The sequence below is a fragment of the Nicotiana sylvestris genome, chromosome 7, assembly GCF_000393655.2.
Source record: "Nicotiana sylvestris chromosome 7, ASM39365v2, whole genome shotgun sequence".
Classification (NCBI taxonomy): domain Eukaryota; kingdom Viridiplantae; phylum Streptophyta; class Magnoliopsida; order Solanales; family Solanaceae; genus Nicotiana; species Nicotiana sylvestris.
In genome coordinates, this window is record NC_091063.1 from 7,772,166 (window position 1) to 7,799,167 (window position 27,002).

Below are 27,002 nucleotides of genomic sequence, written 5' to 3' on the forward strand. Positions count from 1 at the left end.
TTAGCAAATAAAGTTTTTTACGGCAAGATTCAAGGTAATATATTGCAAACATATGGCTAATATCTTATTAACCTGCACTAACCCTTGCTAATATAAATAAGTGAACTTAAAAGTCTTATATCTTGTAAGAATACTACAATTTAAAATAAGTACGATTTTTTTTTTGTCTATATTTATACAAGTGTACAAAATTTGGATTCTATTACAAAGTATCGAGCAATACTTGTTGCAAAACATGAACCTGTACCATGATAATGGAGCAAAATTCTTGGTTATAAGCGTCACGTGCACCCAATTAATCATGTCAACAAATTGCAATCTTAAATGACACATTTATTAATGCGAGCATCCTCCTTTAGATTAATTATTTGCAAGACTAATTTTGTTTCAAACTTATGTCGGGTTATTTGCGGTATTTTTTTCATGGGTAAATGATGCAAATTACTGATGCTATAGATAAGGAGAAGCCTATTGTCACAATTAAAAAATTGAAAAGAATCCTAATAGAAATATGGGTATGTTTTTTTTTTGGTTTCAAAATTTTGTTGAGTTCTAAGCAATGAATTCTTTCTCTTCCACAGTGACAATATAATTTTAATGATACACTGATCTATAAGATAGCATAACCAATACTTATAGGACAGCTAATCCTTAAACAATAGCGTACACTTTCAAAGATAATTTTTTTCACTCACAAAGAATTGGAACAAATGTTTACTACTTATTCTAGAGCTGGGTCCATTGAGTTTTTTTTTGTAACAGCTATCACCATTAACTCCAAAAAATCGTTACAAATAAAGAGCTCCCCCTTCTGCTATGCAAAAGAAAGGCTCTAACAACTCAATTATCTAGTTACAAAGCAGTTGTTGTACTAATGCTCTGTATCTACTGGCTCTTTTCAAATTTCTCGTAATATCTACTCTACCTGTAATCTCCTTCTTAATATGTACTACTGCCTCATCTATATGTACATTTATGCCTTTAAATAATTTTCAGTTTCTAGCTCGCCAAGTGTGATATATTTAAGCTCCATAGATTGCAGTTGCCAGCTTTTTCTTGTACTTCTTCCAGTGCTTCCTATGTATGATTTTCAGTACTCGTTTGATGTCTCCTTCTAGTAGTTTAATGTCTGTCCATAAGTCTATCTTATGTCTTAAGGTCTGAAACCAACTACAAGTGCCAAACAGGTGAGCCATTGTTTCTGTTGCCTCAGCTTCACATAGACAACATCTTTTATCAGCCACTGGTATTTGAATCTTGAGCACTCTTTCTTTTGTGAGAAGCCTTTCTTGCATTGCCAGCCACACTGTAATTCTCTGCTTTGGTATTGCAACAGAGGTCCACGTTAAGTCTGCTATCTCCAGCCTTGGTTTGTCTCCTAAGAGTGCAAGATAACTACTTGTAATGTAATAGTCACCTTTCTCTATTTGAGTGTACTTATCTTGTATGTGCCATCCCTGCATTTGATCCTTTAGACTATTAAGTTTCTTCCAGTACAAACTACAGTCTGTAGGGGGCTTATTATCACGTCCTTAGTCTTTGACTAAATACACGTGCGACACCTAACAACTCTCTCACAATTTTGCATAACTTGCTCACGTTCTTGCTATGCCAAGTCAGCCTTACTATACTAAAGACCGCTAAGAGAATATTAGATAAGAAAGACAAGAGAAATTTGCCAAAGGGAGTTTTTGTATTAGAGAGAACTTGATTATTTTGCTTGATGAATTACAAATAAATGGCCCTTTTTATATACTAGTCTCCTTGGTACTAGTATGCAAATACTAATTGTTACACAAGTCCTTAATATTTACAAGAAAAAGGATTTTCTCTAGAATTCTCTACAAGCCTAGAAGATTCTAAGAACTTTCCTAGAAATTCTATAGGATTCTAAGGTTTTCCATGAGAAATCTCCATATTTCTTTAGAACCTTCCCACATTTTTCTAGTATATTTCATACGTAAGCTTTCCATATGGCAAAAATATATTCCAAGTGTCACCTACGTGGCATGATGATGTGGCGGACCATGACACTCTCCCCCATCCAATTTTGTGCCGCCCTCGGCACAAAGTATCGACACGTACGTGCGCACCTTTCCTTGGCATTGCCGGAGATCTTTTCCATTAGCCATGATGCCCTATGAAGTGGTTCACCTTCCTATGTCATAAGGTACTCGTCACCTTTCTTTTTGCCCCGTTTGTACTTTGAACGGCTAGCAATGATGGCAACGATCCTCCGCCCATCAGATGCCTCTCCTTGCTCTTAGCCTGAATCTCCCCATGAGTCGACCAAGTCTATCAGCTTCTCAAGCATTGGGTCTATGCTTGCACTCCCTATATGGCTGCCCACCGTGGTCATAGCCTTGCTAGCAAACTTGACCCCTCTACTCGATGCATCATCTAAGTCTGATAGTATGCCATCACTTTGTAACTCGCCATCCTTTTCAACTATGTCTGCCCAACTTTTCTTGCTGCCACCATACTCTATTTGTATGGCACGAAGGTAGGCTTTGGAATCCCTTACCTTCGTATTAGATTTCAAGTGCATCCCTCCAATATAGGCGGTCTCTCCTGTGTCACCCTTATGTGCTTGAACAAAGTTCCCGATCATTGCTGCAAGCTTCCCCATCTATGGGCATTCACTTGCCCGATGTGATCCTTCACAAAAGTAGCACCCTTACTTAGGCACGTACTCGCTACTATTTCTGGCCCCTTGTCGTTTCTCTTAGACCCCTGTCCATTATGGAATGACCCTTTGCCATTGCCTTTGCATACCTCGGCTATGCCTTTCCCATTGTCCTCGTCATAATCTCCCTCATCCTCTCGGCATTGCCTTCTTTGGACTTGGCAGGCTCCATCTTGAAGTCAATAAGTGACTTGGCTAACCCTATGGCTTTGTTCACGTTGGCTACTTGATGTCTTCTTAACTCCTGCTTTGCCCAATTTTGCAACCCATCCATGAAGTAGAAGAGGAATCTTCCTCGAATAATGACGAGATTTACAGCATTAAGGTAGTGAACTCGCGTGCATACTCCCAAGTTGTGGCCTCTATCGGAGCTCCATTAGCTTCTTCATAGCCCCATACACCACATTCATCGGGTAGAATTGCTTCTTCAACTCGTTCTTGAACTGCTCTCACGTCTCAATCTTGCATAACCCCCTTTTTCCATGATGGCAAACTTCTAACGCCACCATAATGCGAAAACCTCGGTCAAGTACATTGAAGCGTTGCGTACCTTAACAACATCATCATCATCCTTGACTACCTCAAAGTACTTGTACATCCTTCAAAGTAAGGTTGCCGCCTCACGTGTGTCACGTTCACCCCCATACTGCTTTCGCTTAGGGACCTTCACGTTGGTCCCTTCTGCAAGTACCAAGCACTTGGTAATTCCGACCATGGTTCCCTATAAAATCTTCCTTCTAGCAATCTTTTGTATTCTTTCTAACATTTATTAGTCATAACCTTTGCTCTGATACCACGTTGTCACGTCCTTAGTCTTTGACTAAGTACATGTGCGACACCTGATAACTCGCTCATGATTTTACACAACTTGCTTATGTTCTTGCTATGCCAAGTCAGCCTTGCTATACTAAAGATCGCTAAGGGAATGTTAGATAAGAAAGACAAAAGAAATTTGCCAAAGAAAGTTTTTGTATTAGAGAGAACTTGATTGTTTTGCTTGATGAATTATAAATGAATGGCTCCCTTTATATACTAATCTCCTGGGCGCTAGTATGTAAATATTAATTGTTACACAAGTCCTTAATATTTACAAGAAAAGGGCTTTCTCTATAATTCTCTACAAGTCTAGAAGATTCCAAGGACTGTACTAGAAAATTTATAGGATTCTAAGGTCTTCCATGAGAAATCTCTATATTTCTCTAGAAACTTCCACATATGCTAGTATATTTCTTATGTAAGCTTTCCATATGGCAAAAATATATACCAAGTGGCACCTACGTGGCATGATTATATGGTGGGCCATGACACTATGGTCCCAAAAGTTTGTTGATGTCTTTACATATGTCCTATGAACCCATTTAACCCACAAAGACTCTTTGCACATAAGCAACTGCCATATCAATTTTCTTACTGAAGCTATGTTCCAGGTTTTGCTTCCTTTAATGTTCAGCCCCCCTAGTTTCTTGTGACAACAAACTTTTTCTCAAGCTACTAATGGTATGTTCTTCTTCTTCTTCTTCTTCTTCTTCTTCTTCTTCTTCTTCTTCTTCTTCTTCTTCTTCTTCTTCTTCTTCTTCTTCTTCTTCTTCTTCTCCTCCTCCTCTGAACTTCCACCCAAGTAATCCTTGCATTTCTTATACACCTCCTTAAGTACACTTTGAGGGAGGATGAATAATGTACCCCAGAAGCTGTGGTATTGTGAAAAGTACTGCAGTAATGATTTGCAATCTGCCTGTATATGATAATTGCTTTGAATATATAACTTTTATTCTCTGCATGATTTTCTCCACTAACACATGACAATCCAGCTTATTCCACTTTTTAGGAGAAAGAGGAAGGACCAAATATTTGATTGGAAGTTTTCCAAGAGTGAAATTTGTTTTGGCTAGTAGTGTTTCCTTTGTGCTATTATAAAAATACTAGACTTCTCCATATTTACAACCAATCCAGTGACATTACTAAAGTGATTGAGTGCATCCATGATTCTAGTTACTAAGCTTTCATTCCCTTTGCAAAAAATCATAGTCATCTGCAAAGATTAAGTGAGTAAGTTTCACAGGCTTGCACATAAGATGATATTTGAAATCTGGTAGCATACTAACAGTCTTCAGCATTCTTGATAGATACACCATTACAATGACAAATAGTAGGGGAGAGGTAAGATCCCCTTGCCTCAGTCCCCTCTTTCATGCAAAGTACCCATGATTTTCTCCCTTGATCTTGACTGAGAACCTGGTTGTTGATACACATATCATAATCCACTTGATGAATTTATTTGGAAACCCAAATCCTCTTAGTGTTTCTTCAAGAAATTCCCAGCTAAGCATATCGTATGCTTTCCTTAGGTCTATTTCATAAGGTATTTAGGAGATATCTTTCTATTGTAGTGTCTCAAGATGTCATGACATATTAGGACATTGTGTAACATGGAACTCTCCTAGACAAAGGTTGATTGATTATCTGCTACCAACTGTCACACCTTCTTTTTACTACCCCCGAAAGGGGTATAGGGGAGTTTTTCCAATTTAAGTGACATTATTCGAAATGAGATTATTTAATTTAATTTTTTAGATTCACCACTTGGAATAGTTTATTTGGTGTCCTAAGTCACCGGTTTATTTTAAAATCCCAAATTGAGGAAATTTCGACTTTACTTTATAAGTCTGCGAACCAGAAATTTTCGATAAGGAATTCTGTTAACTCGAGAGAAGGTGTTAGGCATTCCCGAATTCCGTGGTTATAGCACGGTCACTCAACTATTAACATTAGCCTAATCATCTGATTTTAAAACACTTTTAAAACTATTGTGCATTTTCAACTTTTTAGCCGCTTTTAATATTTCGGGAAAATTCAAGGTTATTTAAAAATACATCATAAGCCATGCTACATGAAATGCACCCGCGGTTCACGACACGTTCTATCTAACCTTGTTGGAAATTAGAATCAGGTCACATGAAATGCACACCCGAGCCCCTTTAATCTACTTTGACATAGTTCAGTTGATGAATAGCAACCCAATTTCTATATTGTGACAAAATCATGTCCAGCTATAACCAATTCGAGTAAACATACGAGCAGGTAACTAAATGAGAAAATTCAAAACTATGAAAAAAAACAACTACTTAGGAGAGGTGTTTTGATCCATAAACCATTCGGAGGCCATACCCGTAAGGCTTTCCCCAAAATAAATCATCAATAATTCTTCCTTTCCTCCCGTACCTCTTAGTTGATTACAATACTTTTTCAGGTGGGCTATGGGGTCTCCATGTCCATTATACTTTTCAAATTTGGGAGTCATGAAACCAGGTGACAAGTGGACATCGGGGAACAGACATAGATCCTTGAAAGCAATACTCTTCTGACCTACCAACCCTTGCATATTTTTCAACTGTTGTTCTAAGCTTTTCAGTCTTTGGGTCATTTCTTCTTGTTCCATATTTCGGGCAGGCTTCTCAATGTTTGCAGGAAGATCAAACAAGTACGAGTGGTACTTAGGAGAGTGGTACTACTCTTGCTGGGTAGCAAATTGTGGCTCATGACAAGGATGTCCTTGGCCGTTGGCCCATGCTTGACACATTTTGATTATTTGTTGTTTCAGTATTCTATTTTCCTCAACCACAGTAGACTCTTGTTGAACCCTCTGACCCTGAGTCTCTTGAGCACTTGTAACAGCTTATGTCAGTTATCATTTTTCCTTAAATCTTGTGTTGTCAGCTTACCACAAACTGACCACCTCAAACTTTCTTCACAATTCAAAATAAAAGACACCTTAAAGTGGACTCAGTCAGTCCTTATTATTATCACATTTTTCATTTTTTTCATTTTTCATTTTTTTGGTTGATCGAACCTGATGTGGGTTGCCTACGTATCATGTGGAACATGAATCAGATCTTACGTAGTTCAGCAAGATTATGAATAAAGTAAATAAATTAACTCTTTTTTTTGGATTTTGGACTTTTTCGAAAGAAAGACTTAAAAAGAAGAAACAAAACATATTTTTTTGGATTTCGATTTGTTTGGTTTTTTTTAAAAAGAATTTTTGAAAAGAAAGGCGTCTAAAGAAGAGAATTTTTTTTTTGAATTTTAACTTCTTTTTCTGGAAATTTCAAAAGAAAAACTTCTAAATAAGAAAGGAAATATTTTTGGATTTTTGGACTTTATTTTGAATTTATGAAAGAAATACTTCTAAAGAAAAAAGAAATTATTTTTGAATCTTGAATTTTCTTTTCAATTTTTGAAAGAAGAATGAAAATATTTTGGAATTTTGAGAAGAAATTAAAAGAATATATTTTTGTATTTTTTAAAAAATTGAGGTCTAAAAGCAAGTAATGGAAAATATTTTTGGATTTTTTGAAAATTGTGGGCCGGAATCGATGAGGTTTGCCTACTTATTTCATATCCGGTGAGAATTAGACCCGCGTAGTTTGCCCAGTTTTGATATAATTGAAAAAACATGATATTGACTCACTTCATATTTTTTTGAAATACATTTTCTTTTCCTCTTTTTTTTTTTCAAAAATTTTGGCAGAGTTTGGGGGTATTTTCAAATACCGAGGTTTTCAGTACCGCGTGAATTTTCTATCCTACCTCACTCTTGGTTTTCTGTTGTTTTTCTTTCCTTAGCCGGTCAACATACAAGCCGAAGCAAATAAATGTACAAATAGCACGTAAGATGCATCAGGATGGTCTTCCATTTCGGGTATACTTGTCCTAAATGGACCCAACCCCTGTGTTGAGTCCCCTAAGTCAAATGCACGTAATGCAAACAAACGTTACTACTAGGGATCCGGCATGAGGCTATGTTATTCTAGGTTTAAAAACCTTGGGTGTATCGTTCTAGACATGGCTTACCCGAGCGGACAACTCAAGCCGAGGGGGCAGCGTACCGGGAATACAGAAGTTTCACCGGCTTTGCAACTTATCCGAACCTCGTTCTAAAATTAGGATATGACTCTAACAGAAAAGAAGCCACACGAAGTGCACGCTTCCCAGACGATTTAGAAGACTTAGAGAGAAGAGGGTTTCGTAATAGTTTATATATAGTTCAAGCAATATCAAAGCGGTAAAAAGCGACATTTAGCACATTAGACTCGAACACTAAAAAATTAGATAATAAGAAAAAGCCAACTATAACAGTTATTCTAAGCTCGAATTCTGAACCCTGAACCAGAGATTCTAGGTTCTTATCCCCAGCAGAGTCGCCAGAGCTGTCACATCTCCTTTTTACTACCCCCGGAAGGGGTATAGGGGAGTTTTTCCAATTTAAGTGACATTATTCGAAATGCGATTATTTGATTTAATTTTTCAGAGTCGCCACTTGAAATTGTTTATTTGGTGTCCCAAGTCACTGGTTTATTTTAAAATCCCAAATCGAGGAAATTTCGACTTTACTTTATAAGTCTGCGAATCAGAAATTCTAGATTAGGAATTCTGTTAACCCGGGAGAAGGTGTTAGGCATTCTCGAGTTCCGTGGTTCTAGCAGGTCGCTCAACTATTAACATTAGCCCAATTATCTGATTTTAAAACACTTTTAAAAGTATTGTGCATTTTTAACTTTTTAGCCGCTTTTAATATTTCGGGAAAATTCAAGGTTATTTAAAAACACATCGTAAGCCACGCTACATGAAATGCACCCGCAGTTCACGACACGTTCTATCTAACCTTGTTGGAAATTATAATCGGGTCACATGAAATGCACACCCGAGCCCCTTTAATCTACTTTGACATAGTTCAGTTGAAGAATAGCAACCCAATTTCTATAATGTGACAAAATCATGTCCAGCTATAACCAATTCGAGTGAACATACGAGTAGGTAACACTCAAAATGTGACGAATCGCGGACGGAACCCGAATTAGCACCAGAAACTCAACCAAATACGGATTCATATCCACGTTTTAATCACTGTTCACGCTGGAATTGAAGCCAAAATAAAGCTTTCTAAGGAAAAGGCATTTGAATGTTCTCTCAGCTTTAACAAATCCAGAAACCATGGAATAAGGTTGGTCCGAAATTCAACATTGATAATCTTAGTTCAAATAATAACATTATTTCCTTATACACATTTTAAGTATATTTTTTCAATTCAGAACCGGATAACTCGGAATAAGATCATCCAAGCCGTCAAACCAACTGAAACGACAACTTTAAACTCAACGACAAACAGTGAATGCCGGTGAATCCGAACCCACCAGCTAAAATGCTACAACCAAAAATCGAGCTGGCAACTACAATTCGAACAACGACAGAGCAACGTAAAGTCGAATAGTAATCGAATTTAAACAGAACCACAAACTGAACCACGCACGGCGAACCTCAGGCATCGCCGGTGAACAAAATCGATTCAACTAAATTTCATCTTAAAATCAAAACTAGAATTGAAAAATAGAAACAGAAAGGTTGAAATATTTTTTGGCTATACTTTTTCTGATTTTTTGAAATACCAAAGAAACCGAGAAGAAAGTGTCCAAAATCCCAAAACTATTTTACATCCATTTCTATCGAAAATCTTGTCTGGAACCCCTATTTTCTGTCTCTATTTTCGCTGACGTACGTGCGTTTGTGGTTTTGTGGTGAGGGAGCTGCTCAAAACGAAGCAGAAGGGGTTCAGTGGGGAAGGGAGAGGGATTTTTGGTTTGGTTATTGATAATAGGCTATATAGTTGTTATTTACACCATAATTACCCATGCTTTGTTGTTGTTTTATTATGTAAGTTGCCAATAAAATGCTTTAATTAATGCTATTTGGTTCCGCAGGGAATGTAAGATATGAGGAAGCAACATGAAGTGTTTGGAGGCAATAACGTGAAGAAAACACCCACTCAAGGAGTACCCGAACACAAAAGAGCAGAAAAAGAGAGAAAGAACGCAGAGCAAAAAGGCCCAGCTACTCACCGCGGTTGGAGGCAGTATCCTCCACGGTCAGCATCGCGGTCGACGCCGCGGTCGCGGTGGCGTGTGTACAGTCCAGAAATTTAAGGGGACAAAGTGCCAATTCGGGAAAGCTTCTGTAAAACCCTTATAAGATGTAGGAAACTCACCCAAGAAAAGGGGGCTGATTTTGAGATTATTTTGGCAAGAAGAACAAGTGTGAGAGATCACCCAAAACATCATAGTTCTTATTCTCTTCTATTTTTCTTGCAAAAATTTCGATTATGAATATTTTCGTAGTTTATTCTTACGTCGCCATGAGTAGCTAAATACTTTAATCTAAGGTTTTGGTGAAATTCGTTGGGGATGACTTGGTTGTTATATTAATATAGTTTGAATTGGTTGTTAATCTATTTATTCATCTACGTTTTGATTGTGGTTAGTTGAAAGGGCCCTCAGTTATCCGTTCCTATTTATTATGTATCTTCATGAAAGAGAGTGCATATTTAGGTAGCTGTTTGAGCAACATCACTCCCGGAGTATAGACGAGAGTCATAACCGAGGGTTTAGAGGTTGGATTAGAGATAACGATACCTCGGGTGCAATCTAAAAGAACGGTAATGAGAATGTAGCTAGCGTAGCTTGAGAGAGTGCGTCTAGTAAATTATCATAATTGTTTGAGAGAGATTTATGATAACTGGAGAGTTCTTGATTGATAGAGACAATTAAGGCATCGCTATAAGAAATATACAACCAAGGAATTCACCAACGGGGGAAACCAATACCTTATACCTTATTTCACACTGCTTACACATCAAGCATAGTTAATTTTCAGCTGTTAATTATTTTCAGACTTTAGTTGTTAAAAATATTATCAATTGTGAATTACAAAGTTTGGGGAAATTGCTTCGGTGAATTTAGTAAATCCGTCAAAAGTAATTGATAGGTTAATTCCCTGTGGTTCGACTCTGGGCAGAATTACTCAGATTATATTTGCTACGTCCGTGTGTGTCTTTGTATAAGGCATAGTTTGGCGTTATCAAATTTTGGTGCCGTTGCCGGGGAATTAATGGTGTTATCAATTACAATTGAGAGAAGTACAAAAATTCTAAGTGTAGTCAATTTTCTCTATACCCAATCTTTTCATTGAAATTCTAACGTTTGAACTCTTGTGGAAAGCAGGTGTATGCCTAGAAGTTCTTTGAGGGCTGGAGAAGTGCTAGAAGGACTCTCAAACCCCGAGAAAACATTCAGGGCATGAACCGTGCCAACAAAAGACTTCAACAATCTCAACAATCACACCAACTCGAATTTGACATGGGTGACGTAGATAACGTCAAGGGAAATGTCCAAAATGAGCCAGCTGACTTAAATGTCAGAGGAGTGGCACCTCTTGTGCCTGAAGCTGCACTTTATGACTGGGCACAACCCACAACTGATAATCTGGCCACTACCATAGCTGTGCCTGCAATTCAAGCGGAGACATTCCAGATCACCAACAACATGCTACATCTACTGCAGAATAAAGGACTGTTCTCCGGGTCACACATTGAAGACCCGCAACAACACTTGAAAAATTTTCTGTCAATTTGTATGACCCAAAGGCAGCCAAATGCGACTCCGGAAGCTATCAAGCTGCTACTGTTTCCATTCTCGGTAACCAGGGAAGCTCAGACTTGGCTAAATTCGCTCCCTATCAACTCTATTACCACCTGGGAGGAATTAGTCAAGCAGTTCCTGAACAAGTTCTCCACCTAGCAAGACTGCAAAACAGATTAATGACATATTGCAGTATAGGCAGCAACCTACTGAGTCCCTGCAAGAAACTTGGGAAAGATTTAAAGAGATGTTAGTGAAGTGTCCTCACCATGGCATTCCAGACCAGATGCTTGGCCAGAGATTCTACATGGGGCTAGCTGACAATTTGAAAGCAAATGTGGATGCGTCAGCTGGAGGTGCATTTTTAAGTAAAACATTCACTGAGTGCAAAATCCTTTTTGATAAGATGTCACAAAATTCGGGGTGGATGACTAGAGGTACAACACTGGCACCCATAGTGCATTCAGTGCCACTTGACCCAAATAATTCGCAGGTAGAGAACATGGCCACACTTCTAACGCAGATGAGTATTTTGACAAAGAAGATAGATGAGATGGGCACCAAACAGGTGCATATTGTTGATACGACAAATGGAAGACTGTGCACACCCTGTGTTAATCAGTCCTACATGTATTCATGGAGCAGGGAAGGCAATAATCAAGGGGCAAGGGAAGATATAAATTATGTCAACAACTATGGGGGTCAGAGGCAAGGAGCACAACAGTGGAGACCACAGCAAAATCAGCAGTACATGCCTAATATGCAGCAGCCTGGGGGTATGCACCCTCAAAACCAATTGGTGCTAGTACCATATCAGAAACCATAGGGCTATCCACAGCAAAATCAGCAACAATTGACATACCAACCCCTCCTCAGCAGCAAGATAACAACATGGTGGAAATCAGGGGTATGCTTCAGCAACTCATTGGGACAAATAATAAAGTGCAAGAAAAATTGGCAGTGCATGATTCAGCCATAAAGAATATTGAAACACAGTTGGGTCAGCTGTCCATGGCTTTGAACAACCGTCCCCAGGGAACTTTGCCTGCAGATACAAACATAAACCCCAAGGACCAAAACCCGAATCAGCTGATGGCAGTAAGTCTCCGGAATTGGAGAGATTTAGACAGAGAGCAGGAAATTGCACAAGCCAGCAAGGATACTACACCAGCCACTCCAGTTCAATTAGAGGTAGAGGAACTAACAAAACTTACTGAAGTGGTGGGTGAGCAGAGTCAGGAGGAAAAAGGCAAAGAAAAGATGAATGAGCAAGTTGCAGTACAAGTGGCACCTCTTGTGCCAGAAAAATTCTAACAGAGAGAAGCCAACAAGCAATGCACAAAGGATGATACCTACACCCTTCCCTTAGAGACCGGTCAAACAAAAGAAGGCAGACCAATATAAGAAGTTCATGGAGATGTTGCATCAAATTCAGTTGAATATTCCTTTGATGGATGCCTTGAGGGAGATGCCTGGTTATGCTAAGATGATGAAAGATCTAATGTCACGGAAGTTTGATTTTTAGGATCTATCCACGGTAACTTTGACACAGACCTGCAGCGCAGTGGTGGCAAAATCGATGGCTCAAAAGATGTCGGATCCATGTAGCTTCACTATTCCATGCACGATTGGAAGTTATGCCTTTGCAAAGGCGTTGTGTGATTTGGGAGCCAGCATAAATCTGATGCCGTTGGCTGTGTACACCAAACTGGGCATTGATAGAGCTAGGCCAACTTCTATGCTGCTACAACTGGCTGACCGCACCGTGAAGAGGCCCACTAGTATTCTTGATGATGTGTTGGTGCAAGTGGGGAAATTCGTGTTCCCTGCAGACTTTGTTATCTTGGATTGTCAGGTGGATGAGGAGATACCCCTTATTTTAGGGAGTCCATTTTTAGCCACAGGGAGAGCACTGACCGACTGTGAAACTGGGGAATTAAAAATGAGATTGAACGATGAAGTAGTCATATTCAATATTCAACAATCTATGAGGAGACACAGTGAATATGCTAATTGCTCTCTAGTGGAAGCAGTGGATGTAATCTTGCAAGAAGATGATAGGACCCTAACTGTAAAAGATCCATTGGAGGCATGTCTGACGAATTTAGAAGAAATGGATGGTGAAGGGTTAGCTGAATGGGTCATGGCACTGGAAGGCCGAGGATTTTGGTTAAGGGAACCTCAGTTCGAGTCCCTTGAGCTAGAAAAAATGGCCACCCCTCCAGCAAAGCCATCAATAGAGGAACCACCCAAGTTGGAACTGAAGCCACTCCCAGATCACCTCAGGTATGTGTTCTTAGGCCCTGATTCGACCTTGCCTGTTATCATATCATCCGATTTGCTAGATGTGCAAGAAAACAAGACTGCCATTGGCTGGACCATGACAAACATAAAGGGTATCAACCTAGCCTTCTATATGCATAAGATTCTCCTGGAAGAGGAACACAGACCTTCCAGGGAACACCAACGAAGGCTGAACCCAAACATGAAAGAGGTTATAAAGAAAGAAGTAATCAAATGGTTAGATGCGGGAATCATCTTCCCCATCTCTGATAGTAATTGGGTCAGCCCTGTCCAATGTGTGCCGAAAAAGGGGGGATGACTGTTGTAACAAATGAGAACAATGAGTTGATCTCAACTCGTACAGTCACAGGGTGGCATATCTATATGGATTATAGGAAACTGAACACAGCCACCCGGAAGGACCATTTCCCCTTACCTTTCATTGACCAAACATTGGATAGGCTGGCTGGGCGATCGCACTTCTGTTTCTCGAATGGATATTCGGGGTACAGTCAGATATCAATAGCCCCCGAAGATAGAGAGAAAACATCCTTCACCTGTCCGTACGCCATCTTTGCCTTTCAGAGAATGCCTTTTGAGCTTTGCAATGCACCCGCGACTTTTCAACGGTGCGTGTTAGCCATCTTCACAAACATGGTAGAGGTTATTATGGAGGTCTTTATGGATGATTTCTCCGTGGTTGGAGATTCATTCGAAGACTGTCTTCACAACTTAAGGAGAGTGCTTAAAAGATGTGTGGAAACAAACTTAGTGCTAAACTGGGAGAAGTGCCATTTTATGGTACAAGAAGGTATAGTCCTGGGGCATCGAGTGTCCAGTAAGGGAATTGAGGTCGACCATGCTAAGGTTTACGTGATTGAGAAGCTACCACTGCCCGCTTTAGTCAAGGCGGTGAGAAGTTTTCTTGGACACGCTGGGTTCTACCAGCATTTCATAAAAGATTTTTCCAAAATTGCTAACCCATTATGCAAACTCCTTGATAAGGATCAGCCCTTTGTGTTTTCTAATGATTGCAGGTTGGCATTTGAGGAACTGAAGAAGAGGTTGATAACTGCACCCATCATTGTTGCACCCAACTAGCAGCAACCATTTGAGCTCATGTGTGATGCCAACGACTATGCTATATGAGCAGTCTTGGGGCAGCGAAAAGATAAGCTGATGCACCCGATTTACTACGCAAGTAGAATGCTCAGCGGTGTACAACTCAATTACACAGTGACGGAGAAGGAGATGTTGGCGGTGGTGTTTGCTTTTGACAAGTTCTGATCATATCTGATTGGTTCCGAGGTAATTGTATATACTGACCATGCAGCTCTCAGGTACCTAATCGAGAAAAAGGAGTTTAAGCCGCGCCTGATTCGTTGGGTGCTACTATTACAAGAATTCGACCTCGAAATTCGTGATAGGTCACAGAAAATTAAGTTGCTGACCATCTATCGCGACTTGAAGGAGCTGAAAAATCAAACGAGGTCGAAGAGATCCTGGAAACCTTTTCAGACGAGCAGCTGCTCGCAGCCAGTCTTGAGGATGGACCATGGTATGCAGATTTTGCAAACTACCTGGCCTGTGGTATTGTTCCCTATGATCTTTCATCTGTCCAAAAGAAAAAGTTTTATCGTGATTGCCGCATGTATTATTGGACGAGCCTTATTTGTTTAGAATCTGTGTTGATAATATGATCCGAAGGTGTGTCCCCGAGATAGAACAATCTTCTGTTTTGTAGGCTTGTCACGCATCAGCATATGGAGGACATTTTGGAGGAGCCAGGACAGCGACGAAAGTGCTAGAGGCCGGGTTCTTTTGGCTAACAGTGTTTAGAGATGCACACCTATGGGTGAAGGGCTGCGACGAATGTCATCAAACCAGGAGCATTTCCCATCGCCATGAGATGCCCATGAACCCGATTCAAGAGGTAGAGGTGTTTGATGTTTGGGGGATTGACTTCATGGGCCCCTTCGTCAGCTCATTTGGCAATAAGTACATACTTGTTGCTGTGGATTACATGTGTAAATGGGTAGAAGCTGCAACATTGCCCACTAATGATGCAAGAGTGGTGATAGGTTTTGTGAAAAAGAATATATTCACCCGATTTGGGATACCAAGAGCGATCATCAGTGATGGAGGCACTCACTTCTGTAACAGAGCCTTTGAAAAATTGCTTGCAAAGTATGATGTACGCCACAAGGTGGCTACCCCTTACCATCCGCAAACCAGTGGGCAGGTTGAAGTGTCCAACAGGGAGATAAAAAGTGTACTAACCAAGACGGTGAATGCCACATGAACTGATTGGGCAAAGAAGCTTGATGATGCACTCTGGGCCTATAGAACTGCGTTCAAAACACCAATAGGTATATCACCATACAAGTTGGTATTTGGGAAGGCCTGTCACCTGCCTATGGAGCTAGAACATCGAGCTTGGTGGGCACTGAAACAATTGAACATGGATTCCGAAGCAGCTGGACAAAATTCGACTGACAGAGTTGCATGAGCTGGAAGAATTTAGATATCAAGCCTTTGAAAGCATGAGGCTCTACAAGGAAAGAATGAAGAAGATGCATGACAAGCACATTGTGGACAGAAATTTCAACCCCAGTGACAAGGTATTATTTTATAATTCAAGGTTGAGATTGTTTCCGGGTAAGTTAAAGTCCCGATAGTCAGGGCCATTTAGAGTGGTACAAATGTTTGCAAGTGGAGCTGTTGAGATCGAGTCAGAAGATGGGACAAACAAGTTCTCCGTAAATGGGCAAAGGTTGAAACATTACCTTGGAATAGCTGAAGAAAAAGGGGATACAGTGGTGATCAATTTAAAAGAACCCCAGTACGCGAAGGAGAAGTGATGGCTTAACCACTTACATCGTGGCGCGACGTTAAATCAGGCGCTACGTGGGAGGCAACCCACGAATGTGTTGTAAGTGTAGTATGTAACTTCGTGTTAAAAAAAAAAACCGTGACCGCGGCCATGACCGCGGAAGACACCGCTGGTGACGTAAAGACACCGCGGCCATAACCGCGGAAATCACTGAAGCAGTGCAGTTCCTCCACGACCGCAACGCGGACCGCGGGAGACTTTGTCCCAAACCATGGCGCGCACAGCGGAAGCGACCGCGGTCGGGTACCAAATTTTTTTTTTTTCGTTTTCTTCAATATTTTTTCTTATTCTCTTCAAATTAAAAATAAAACACACACCCACCCCTCTTCCCCTCAAACAAGCGCACTCCCCCCCCAAAATCCCCACTTTCCCCTCTCTCTCTCTAAACCCTAACCCTTTCCTCCATACTCTCTTCTTCTTCTTCTTCCTCCTTCACAACATCCCTCATCTTCTTCCTCCAAGGTATTCTTACGACACCCTCTTCTCTTTTATTTCTATTTTTTCTTTGTTTTTGTTGCATTATGCTAGTTAATGTTGTTCTACTATAGTGTTAGTGCTAGAATTTTGTTCTGTTTAGTTCTTCTTCTTCTTTTTAGTGTAATTTCATTTTTAGCATATGTTTGGTGAAGGGGCTGTGTTTTGAATGTTTGGAATGGTGTTGTTGGTGGGTGATGGTTACCAAAGAGTGTGGAATGTATGGGTGTAGTAGATAGTTGAATTGGGGAAGTTTTCTTGATTCCCTTGGGGCCATGCATATAAAGAAAATGCCTTGCCCACAATGTGTTTGAGAAATTGCCTCAATGGTGATATAAGGAGATGTTGTGAAATGGTCGTGGTGAAGTCTGAGTAACCACCTATAGTCACACACTTTAGGCTCATCCTAATATGTGTTTCTCTGTTTTGACAAGTATTATGAGTTCAACCCGGAAGAGACGAAACACCGGGTCCTCTGCTAGTGGCCCAGGAGGCTCCTCACGAGCTAGGGGCCAAACCAGTACACCATGGTTTGATGCCACTCGGTTCGTCTCTGCAGAAGCAGAGGCAAGGTACAATCAGAAACTTGCCAGGAAGTTACTCCATGAGGTCCATATCGACGGGAGGGCTTTGATGAGGGAATGCCCCAATATGTTTGATGAGCTACAGAGGTGTCAGCTGGACATCTTCTTTGAGGCTCCCGAGGAAGCCAATATTAAGTTAGTGCGGGAGTTCTATGCCAACCTGCCAGAACACGAGGACAAGGTTGTGACTGTGCGCAACACACCGGTTTAGTGCTGCTATAGAGGTCATCCGCAAGGTGTATCGCCTCCCTGCATTCACGGGCGATGATCATTACATCATGGCTAGTCGCCCGATGGTTGACTGAGACAGAATTCTGGAGGTCATCGTATACCTGGCAAACAACCCAAATGGGTAGCACAACCGATGACTCTGCACTCCAAGTATCTTACATGGGAGGCCAAATGTTGGCTCACTGTCATCACCACCCGGTTTCTACCATCCAGCAATACCACCGATGTAAATGGGCCACGAGTCGCTATGATTTACTGCTTCATGACTCACCAAGGGTTTGATGTCGCTCGAGTCCTCTCTGGAGAAATGTTCATCCGATCGCCCGAACTAAGCAAAGGCCACTACTTCCCTTCACTTGTCACCTGTATATGCCGCCTTTCTAATGTTCCTGAGAACTCCCGAGTTGATGGGAAAGTACCTATAAAAACCCCTTTCCGGGCGAGAAAAATTGGGCAAGAGGGAAGAGAGCCAGTTCGACGCAATGATGACTCGTCTGATGAGTTTGAGTCTGAAGATGATTCTGATGCTGCTGAAGCTACTGAGATCACGGCCCCTCTTAGAGGGGACGAGGCAGGATCGTCACAGCCACGCCGAAGCACTCGGATGGATGCTTTAGAGCGGGATATGACTGGACTGCGAACCTCCGTCGCTGACTTGAGTACCGCATTGATGTTGTGGCTAACCAACAAGTGAAGTCGGAAAAGAAGTTCATGGGTTTATTGAGAGCACTGGGTCACGCATGCAACGTGAACCCAAACACAGTTTCAGATCAAGAGTGACCCTTCAGGGAAGTTTCTTTACCTCACTGCTTTTTATATTGTCAAGCCATGAGGACATGTCTTAATTATAAGTGTGAGGTGGAGGACTTCGTTGTATGTTGTACTTGTGAATATTATCTATTTGTTGTTCTTGGTTTTGTTTTGTGTTAGTGACTTTAGGAATAGAGTAACAGTTTTTTTTAAGGAAGTGAAAATAGAAGCGACATGTCTCGACGATGGATCTCTTTCGGCGGGGTTCTTGAGGGACTAAGTCGAGAGAAAAAAAAATTTGAAATATAAAGACTCTTCCTAAAGACGGATTCTTTAGACAATTTTCTTGAGGGAAGCTAGTCTATAGAAAACACCAAAAAGATTTTTTTTATTTCTTAGGTAGTGTAGTAACTCCCCCTTGGTTTTTCTTTGGGCCACGGTTCTTTTCCAAGGGTTTAGCTTAAACCGGGTATAGGTAGATTTTTTTGTTTTAGGTTAAGATTAATGGGTGACGAGCTTAAAATTGAAGAAGAAAAACCCTTAGCTTTCTTACACCTGAACACGATAGACGCTAGAGTGTAGCACTTAGCTTCAAGGGTTGAATCTTGTTTAAGTGCCTTAAAAATTGTATGTTTGTACCTAACTTGAACACTCAAAAGAGAATGTTTTGATAAACTAATCCGGAGTGAGTCATGTGCCATGTGGGTGTGAGTATCATTATATTCCATGCTGTACTTTTGATGCCTAGAACTTGACCTGTGTGTTTGCAAAGCGAAGTAGTAGCTTCATTCGGTTTTAAAAGTGATATAGGCATTTCTTTGTTGATCCAGACATATAAAGTGAACCCACCCGAATGCATTACATCTTAGTTAACCCTGTTGAGCCTATAAGCCTGTTTCTTTGGCAACCACAATGTGAACCTTAACCACTTGTTTGAATAGCCTGCTGTTTGAACCAATTTTCCTCCCCCTCACTAAGCACTAGATTGGTATTGAGATTATGTAAAAACAAAAGTGTGGGGTGGTGGTTTGGTTTTTGAAGTGGAACCATGGAAATAGAGAAAAGGTGTAGAATGTGAAGCGTAAAAAGAAAAACACCACGAAAAAATAAAGTGGTAGCTTGTACAAATTGCACCTAATGTATGGGGATGTATAAATAAATGTGGTGGAGTGTTGGCTTGCAAAATGATGATTTTTAAATTCAACGTAATTGTATTAAAAGTGCTTAGGGAAGTTAGTCACTATATCCAAATGTATCCTACCCGTCCCTTAGCTTACGTTACAACCAAATAAAGTCCTATTGATCTTAGACTGAGTGGGGCTCGATTAGTCGAGTATTACACTAGGGGCAAGCCTATGGTGCATCTTTGTGGCATGTGAATATTTTTTTTGGAGAGTGGGTGAATTTTGTCTAATTGAGTTCCTAATTGTTATCACTATCATTATATATATGGAACTACTCTCTTGTGTGATGTGAGGGCATGTGATTCACAAAGGAAAGGTGCATCTTGACTGTTGTGTAGAGTGGTTTGAGTAAGTGCAAATGTTACAGGGTACGAAAAACTTGATTCTTGAGGTAAAAGCTGCTCACTACTAGGTGTAACTCTTGTGAAATGTTCATGGCGTGAGTCGTTGAGGGAAAAGCATAAGGAATGAATTTTTATGGAGTGTGGTGAATTGCTCGAGGACTAACAATAATTTAAGTGTGGGGTATTAATAATAGGCTATATAGTTGTTATTTACACTATAATTGCCCATGCTTTGTTGTTGTTTTATTATGTAAGTTGCCAATAAAATGCTTTAATTAATGCTATTTGGTTTCGCAGGGAATGTAAGATGTGAAGAAGCAACATGAAGTGTTTGGAGGCAATAACGTGAAGAAAACACCCACTCAAGGAGTACCCGAACACAAAAGAGCAGAAAAAGAGAGAAGGAACGCGAAGCAAAGAGGCCCAGCTACTCACCGCAGTTGCCACAGCGGTCCGCGCCGCGGTTGCCACCGCGGTACGCGCTGCGGTTGGAGGCAGTGTCCTTCCCGGTCAGCTCCGCGGTCGACGCCGTGGTCGCGACGACGTGTGTACATTCCAGAAATTTAAGGGGCCAAAGTGCCAATTCGGGAAAGCTTCTGTAAAACCCTTATAAGATGTAGGAAACTCGCCCAAGAAAAGGGGGCTGATTTTGAGATTATTTTGGCAAGAAGAACAAGTGTGAGAGATCACCCAAAACATCATAGTTCTTATTCTCTTCTATTTTTCTTGCAAAAATTTCGATTATGAATATTTTCGTAGTTTATTCTTACATTGCCATGAGTAGCTAAATACTTTAATCTAAGGTTTTAGTGAAACCCGTTGGGGATGACTTGGTTGTTATATTAATATAGTTTAAATTGGTTGTTAATCTCTATTTGTTCATCTACGTTTTGATTTTGGTTAGTTGAAAGGGCCCTCAATTATCCGTTCCTATTTATTATGTATCTTCTTGAGAGAGAGTGCATATTTAGGTAGCTGTTTGAACAACATCACTCCCGGAGTATAGACAAGAGTCATAACCGAGGGTTTAGAGGTTGGATTAGAGATAACGATACCTCGGGTTCAATCTAAAAGAACGGTAATGAGAATCTAGCTAGCGTAGCTTGAGAGAGTGCGCCTAGTAAATTATCATAATTGCTTGAGAGAGATTTATGATAACTGGAGAGTTCTTGATTGATAGAGACAATTAAGGCATCGCTATAAGAAACATACAACCAAGGAATTCACCAATGGGGGAAACCAATACCTTAGACCTTATTTCAAACTGCTTACACATCAAGCACAACTAATTTTCAGCTGTTAATTATTTTCAGACTTTAGTTGTTAGAAATATTATCAATTGTGAATTACAAAGTTTGGGGAAATTACTTCTGTGAATTTAGTAAATCCGTCAAAAGTAATTGATAGGTTAATTCCCTGTGGTTCGACTCTGGGCAGAATTACTCAAATTATATTTGCTGCATCTGTGTGTGTCTCTGTATTAGGCATAGTTTGGCGTTATCAGTTGTTGATGAAGAAGATCGATGGGGAAGGGTGTTTGGATTTTGGGGTCTACGGCGCTGCTTCAGCTCCTCTATCTAAGGGTCTCTAATGGTGATGAAGAAGAAGAAGAAGCGTGAGGAGAGGGGTCTAGATAAAAATGACACTCATGTATCCTTAGGTCTAGGGTGTCAGCCTTAGGGTCTTATAGGCGTTACTCTTAGGGTCTGATTTTCAGGTCCTTTTCATTTATATTTTTTTTATAATTTTTTGGCTCTAGGTTAAGATTTTTTAGGTGGGAAAAATGGGCGGGTCAGAGAATTATTTGGATTCAAGTCCGGTTTTTCTTGGGCTGGGTGAGGAGATAGGCTAGTTTAAGTGAAGAGGGGGTATTGAAAGATTTGGGCTCGCTCATTACATGTCCCAATTTTGAGTCTTGTTCAAAGTTGCCCCCTTTTTCTATTCATTTTTCTCTTTTTCTTAATTTTTTAACTACTAAATTTAATTAAAAATACTAGACTAAAATCTAATTTTGTACAACCATACTAATTATTTATTTAAAACATAAAAATAATTGAATTAACTTAAAGCTTAATGCAAAGAAATTACTAATTTGAGACTAAAAACTAAAAATGTAAAAATGGCCAATATTTTTTTAATTTTTTTTATTAATGCAGTTAACTAACAACTTAAGCCTAAAAATGCAAATATCAACCTAAAAGTGCAATGCATGAAATTTGAACATTTTAGTATGGACCAGGGCCTTGTAAAAGCCACTACCATACCCATCTGGACCAGGGCTTTTATTGCCATCAATTTGAAATATTGCTTCCTCCACCTCTTTCTATGCAAAGGGCCGTACTAATGTGATATGTTACTCAATAGTGAGAACATGGCCATTCCTCAAAATGCTTTTGAATGTTGGCACTCTAGTATGTGCTCTCCTTCCCAATAATTACTTATAATAATTGACAAATAGTCCTGCAATAACTTCAGGATCTGTCTGCCAATTTCTAGTTGAGTTCTTTAGTTATGTAGTTGCTTGTTTCAGTTTTCTATGCCTTATTACTGAGTAAAAATACCTTATTCTATCATCCCACAATTTTATCCATGTAGCTTTACTTCTTTGCTGTAAGTAAATTTCAGCCAGGTAGGAAGTCTGTTTGAATTTTTCATATGCCTGAGCCTCTATTTGTTGATGAGCAGCACTTGTTGGATTTCTCTGCAACTATATCTGATCTTCCTTTAGTGCTTTCCTATCCTCCTTAGCTTCTGCTACAGTTGAGTGACCATATTAAGTTCTAAGAGTCTTGGGCTTCTTCTTTAGCAATTTTAGTTTCCTCACTACTTCATACATTTTGCATCCTTCAATTTTTGTATTCCACCCCTAAGCAATAATAGCTTCAAATTGTGGTTGTTAAGTCCACATATTGCATAAAAGAAAAGACTTCTTTACTTTGACTCTTTCATTAGCTAGAGTTACTTTAATAGGGCAGTGATCCCTTATACCTTTAGGTAGGAATTGAGCCCTACATGATGTCATTAGGTCCAACCACTCCTTATTAATGAACACCCAATCAATTTTTGAAAACACTCTATGATCCTCATGTTTGACATTCCAGGTATGTCTACTACCTTGAGTGGGTAATTCCAATAATCCACTCTCATCTACATAGTTGTAGAAATCAACTATCTCTGCCCAAGTATTGTCGCACCCCGTTTTCTCGCGAAAGCGGGCTTTGACATGTTACAACTCTTTTAAATGGGAGATTGGGTGTTAAAAGATGAGTCGCCACCTAACAATTTTAAGGTGTGTTAAGGCACCTGTTATGCAGATAACTCTGTTTGACCAACCAACGCCACCAAAGATCGGGTAAGAGCTCAAATTACCTCAAAAAGAAGGTATTAGGTACTCTTCGAGGTCCACAATTATGGGTCCTGGCCGAACTTAAGTCTATGTGGATTATAATTAGGCAAGATAAACAAAGAGGGTACAGGTCAAAGGAATTTATTATAACACAATGAGAAAGAGGATTACAAGGATATACCTACAACAATCTATATTAGACGCTTGCATGAATAAAGAAGAGCGGGGGGGGGGAGGGGAGATTCTAAATTTTTTAGCCTAAAGGATCACCCCGTGCAATATAAATAATACTTCGCAACTCCCTTAAAGTAGGGAGTTACTCATATTATTCAGCGGGCGCAGGCTATCATCTCCTGCTACCCTACTACTATGTTAAAGTTGTTTACCTAAAAGCGTTCTAATTCAATTCTAAGTCATGCTCTATGCGTACACTACCCGTCCCATGCCTATGGTCCAGGAGGCATTGGACCTCTATTTAGGGTGGTTCAATACTTAACTTAGGCTGCTCAAAAAGCTTGCCTCCACACTTAGACAACAAACACACGCAAAACAGGTTTTCATATTAGGCGTTAGGCAGTTTCAGAACTGAGACCAATTAAAGTTCTTAAGCCTTATAAATATGATTTCTATATGACCTTGGATTCAAACGTGTAGACAGTTTCAGATGCAAAATGCTACTTATAGACATGATTTTCAAACAACTATATGGTTTAGGAGTATCGCATGTTGATTATTGAGATTACATGTTATGAGTTATTAAACCTGTAGACATAATTTCTAAGTGATTTACACAGTAAAGGACAGTGAAAACTATTGGAAGTGATCAGAATTACTCATGCTTTCTAATAGCGGCGTGGCTAAGCAATAAAACAACATTTGAAGAGTTCAACATTAACACTTTAGAGCGAGTAATAATATCCTATAGGCAGGATTTCTAAAGATTGGCGATTGAGACTGATTTTTTATATTTTAGCCCCTATAGGCATGTTTTCTGGGTGAACAATATGATACAATAGCATATTAAATAATTTAAATTCTATAGGCATGATTTCTAGTGAATATGCTGCAGTTATGCAAATTGAGAAAATAGTCATTGTCATTTTTTCTTTTCCTATAGGCATGCTGTCTAGCCGTAAACATAGGAATAAATAAAGCAGGTATGTTTGATAGTTGTGAGTGTGTGATTTTCCTAATGGCATGATTTCTACCAGTGCACATGGAAATTAAATGATATATATAGCAGGTTGGATAGCAAGTAGATCATATGAATCCTATAGGCATGCTTTCTACCCTTTCATGCAAACATTAGAATATACTCATTTTTCCAATTTCACTAACATACAAATTGTTTATTACAAAATTATTACAGACTCATTAATGAATATAATTACAAAATATTACACAAGCAATAACGGTAGGCCCATACCAGGCCCAAAGGAAACACCCAGCATTGTCTAGGCCTTCTTTCTTCACACATAGCATACCCAGATTCCAACAGAGGACTATATTTATCATTATGGCCCAGAAACCATAGAGTAACTCAAGCCAAACCAAACAACCGTAGATTGACCATATGATCCAAACATTGAATCACTTAAACAAACCAGATTGCATATTCAGTAGATAGAACGAGGAAAGAACCGAGTGTTAGAGATAACTCAAGTCTTAGTAGTAGGGAGAGTGGCCAAAGAACCTCAAATCCTAGTGCGTCAGAGTTCACAAAGGTCTCAAATGGACCCCCAGCAGTGCTCACACTAGGGAGGTCAATAAAGAGAGTCTTAGTGGCATTGGCTTTCAGTCGGCCAACAGTGATGGATTCAGAATAATGTAGGTAACAAAACAGAGTGAGAGAACAATGATTAAGGGACTGAATTAGAAGAGATAGACTTGTATTTATAGAAAATAGACATAACCAAGTTAAAACACAGAACATGTCAATTAAAAAGGTCAACAAGACTTAGAAACAGGTTCAACACTTAGCAAAAAGTAACACATTGGCAGAAAAGTATTGAAAGAGTTAAGGGAGAAACAAGTTTGAAAGATTAACAAGATTATCATACAGAGGTGCATAATACCAAACAAGTTTAAGTAGGGCACTAATTTAGAAGGTTTAAACCTCAAAGGTCCAAATTATGCTAAATGTCCATCACAATATCAAAAGATAGACATGTTAACTTGCATTATGAAGCGAAAAAGTATTAAACATGGCAGGGAAACATAAATTAAGATAGCCATTCCAAAGGTCTCGAACAATTACTAAGGATATATAATTAAGCAAACAAAGACATGTCGAGTGACACAATAGTAGGGGAGCAGGTCATAGTTAATAGTGAAGGTATTAACACAGGTTATAACATATTACAAATGTAAGGCATTCGTTACAAGGATTCAAAACAAAGTAGGAAAGCATACTTATGCCCAATAGCAAATATGAACATTCATGCACCAACACATTAGCCAAACCAACTTAAGAGAGTCCAAATTATTCAAATTAGGCATAAACATGTCCCAGAACTGGTAGCATTAGGTAAAATCAAGTGCTAGGAGAGGTTCAGATTACAAACTAAGTTCATTGCTAACAAGGTTGCACATAGAGATAGCCTAGAAACACACTAAGTCATGAAATTTTAGAGGTATAAATATGCAGGACATAAAAACAAAAGAATGAAATCATAAAGCCAAGTGACTTACCAGTTAAACAGACAACAAGAAAAGAACAACTTCCACAGTACTCTAAATATCAAAGAGCAAGAACCCAAAATTTTAGTGCGTCAGAGTTCCCAAGGGCTTCAAATGAACTTCGGGTAGTGCTCGCAACAAGAAAAGGTTAAAGAAATCAAATCCCGTTGGCTTTGGCTTTCAGCCGGCCAAGAATCAAAATATAGAACAAGAGAATGAGAAAACCATAGAACAATAACTTCAATTTTTGGTGAAATCTAACGATTAAAGGTCTGTCTTAAAGAGGAATGATGAGAGGTTTATATAGTAGTAGAAATTGAAAGAACAAATATGGAAAACAATCAATTAAGCAAAAATAACGAAAGAGAATATCACATGCAAATCGAAATCAGTAAAGGAGATAGAGAGCCTCAAACCCTAATTGGGTTCAGTCGTCTCAAACTCGAACCAAGAGTGCAAATTGCTCTTTGTTCGATCTCGGAAGTGATACTTGCCAAACTTAGGTAAGAACCTAAGTAACACCATAAATGAACGACCAATAGTTAGAGAAGATTAATAAGGTAAGTATATCATAGGTGGATTCCATCTCCAGGATGGAATCAGAGAGGAACTGGGGTGTGACGGCTAGAGTTCGTGAAAGAAATAGGAGTGGAGAGTGTTTTAGGGTGGCCGAGCAGAGTGAATGTGAGGATTAGGGTTGGGGTGGATAATTAAAAGAGGGCGTTAATCGTAGGCCGTTTATCTCTTAAGATCAACGACCAATATTTTAATGAGAATGGGGCGGGTTATTTCAAAGGGGCCGCACCCAGATTTTAGAAGGGCTACTTGGATTGGGCTAAAGATTTGGGTCAAAATTGGTTCGAAAATTAGCCTAAAGTGGGCCGGTTTTTAAATAAGAGATTAAAGGGAAAATAATTTAATTAATTAATTAAATAAACTATAAAAATGCCATTTATGCAAAGTAATATTTTAAAATAATAGTAGAAGATTATAAAAATTTAAGATATTATTTTGACCTTGAATAAAATAACAAATACAATACAATTGTAAAATATAGGCTATTATTACAAGATTGTGCAA

General features: G+C 39.4%; 2 protein-coding genes across 2 annotated transcripts; both read left to right on the top strand.

Moving 5' to 3' along the window:
• The first annotated feature begins 10,872 nt into the window (after positions 1 to 10,872).
• LOC138872715 (uncharacterized) lies at positions 10,873 to 12,468 on the top strand. Its single transcript, XM_070151127.1, has 3 exons — positions 10,873 to 11,211; positions 11,330 to 11,930; positions 11,972 to 12,468. Exons 1-3 carry the CDS (start codon positions 10,873 to 10,875, stop codon positions 12,466 to 12,468), a joined length of 1,437 nt encoding a protein of 478 aa, XP_070007228.1.
• A 265-nt stretch (positions 12,469 to 12,733) lies between these two features.
• Positions 12,734 to 13,756, top strand: LOC138872716 (uncharacterized). The gene has a single exon (XM_070151128.1). The coding sequence runs from the start codon at positions 12,734 to 12,736 to the stop codon at positions 13,754 to 13,756; it is 1,023 nt and encodes a 340-aa protein (XP_070007229.1).
• The last annotated feature ends 13,246 nt before the right edge of the window (positions 13,757 to 27,002 follow it).

Bases quoted from the DNA above. Each gene is read 5' to 3' on its own strand.
- LOC138872716 (XM_070151128.1), top strand. From the start codon at position 12,734: ATGGCTCAAAAGATGTCGGATCCATGTAGCTTCACTATTCCATGCACG.
- LOC138872715 (XM_070151127.1), top strand. From the start codon at position 10,873: ATGGGTGACGTAGATAACGTCAAGGGAAATGTCCAAAATGAGCCAGCT. The intron at 11,212-11,329 runs GTAACCAGGGAA...ACTGCAAAACAG, and splicing joins TGCTACTGTTTCCATTCTCG to ATTAATGACATATTGCAGTA. The intron at 11,931-11,971 runs GTATGCACCCTC...GTACCATATCAG, and splicing joins TAATATGCAGCAGCCTGGGG to AAACCATAGGGCTATCCACA.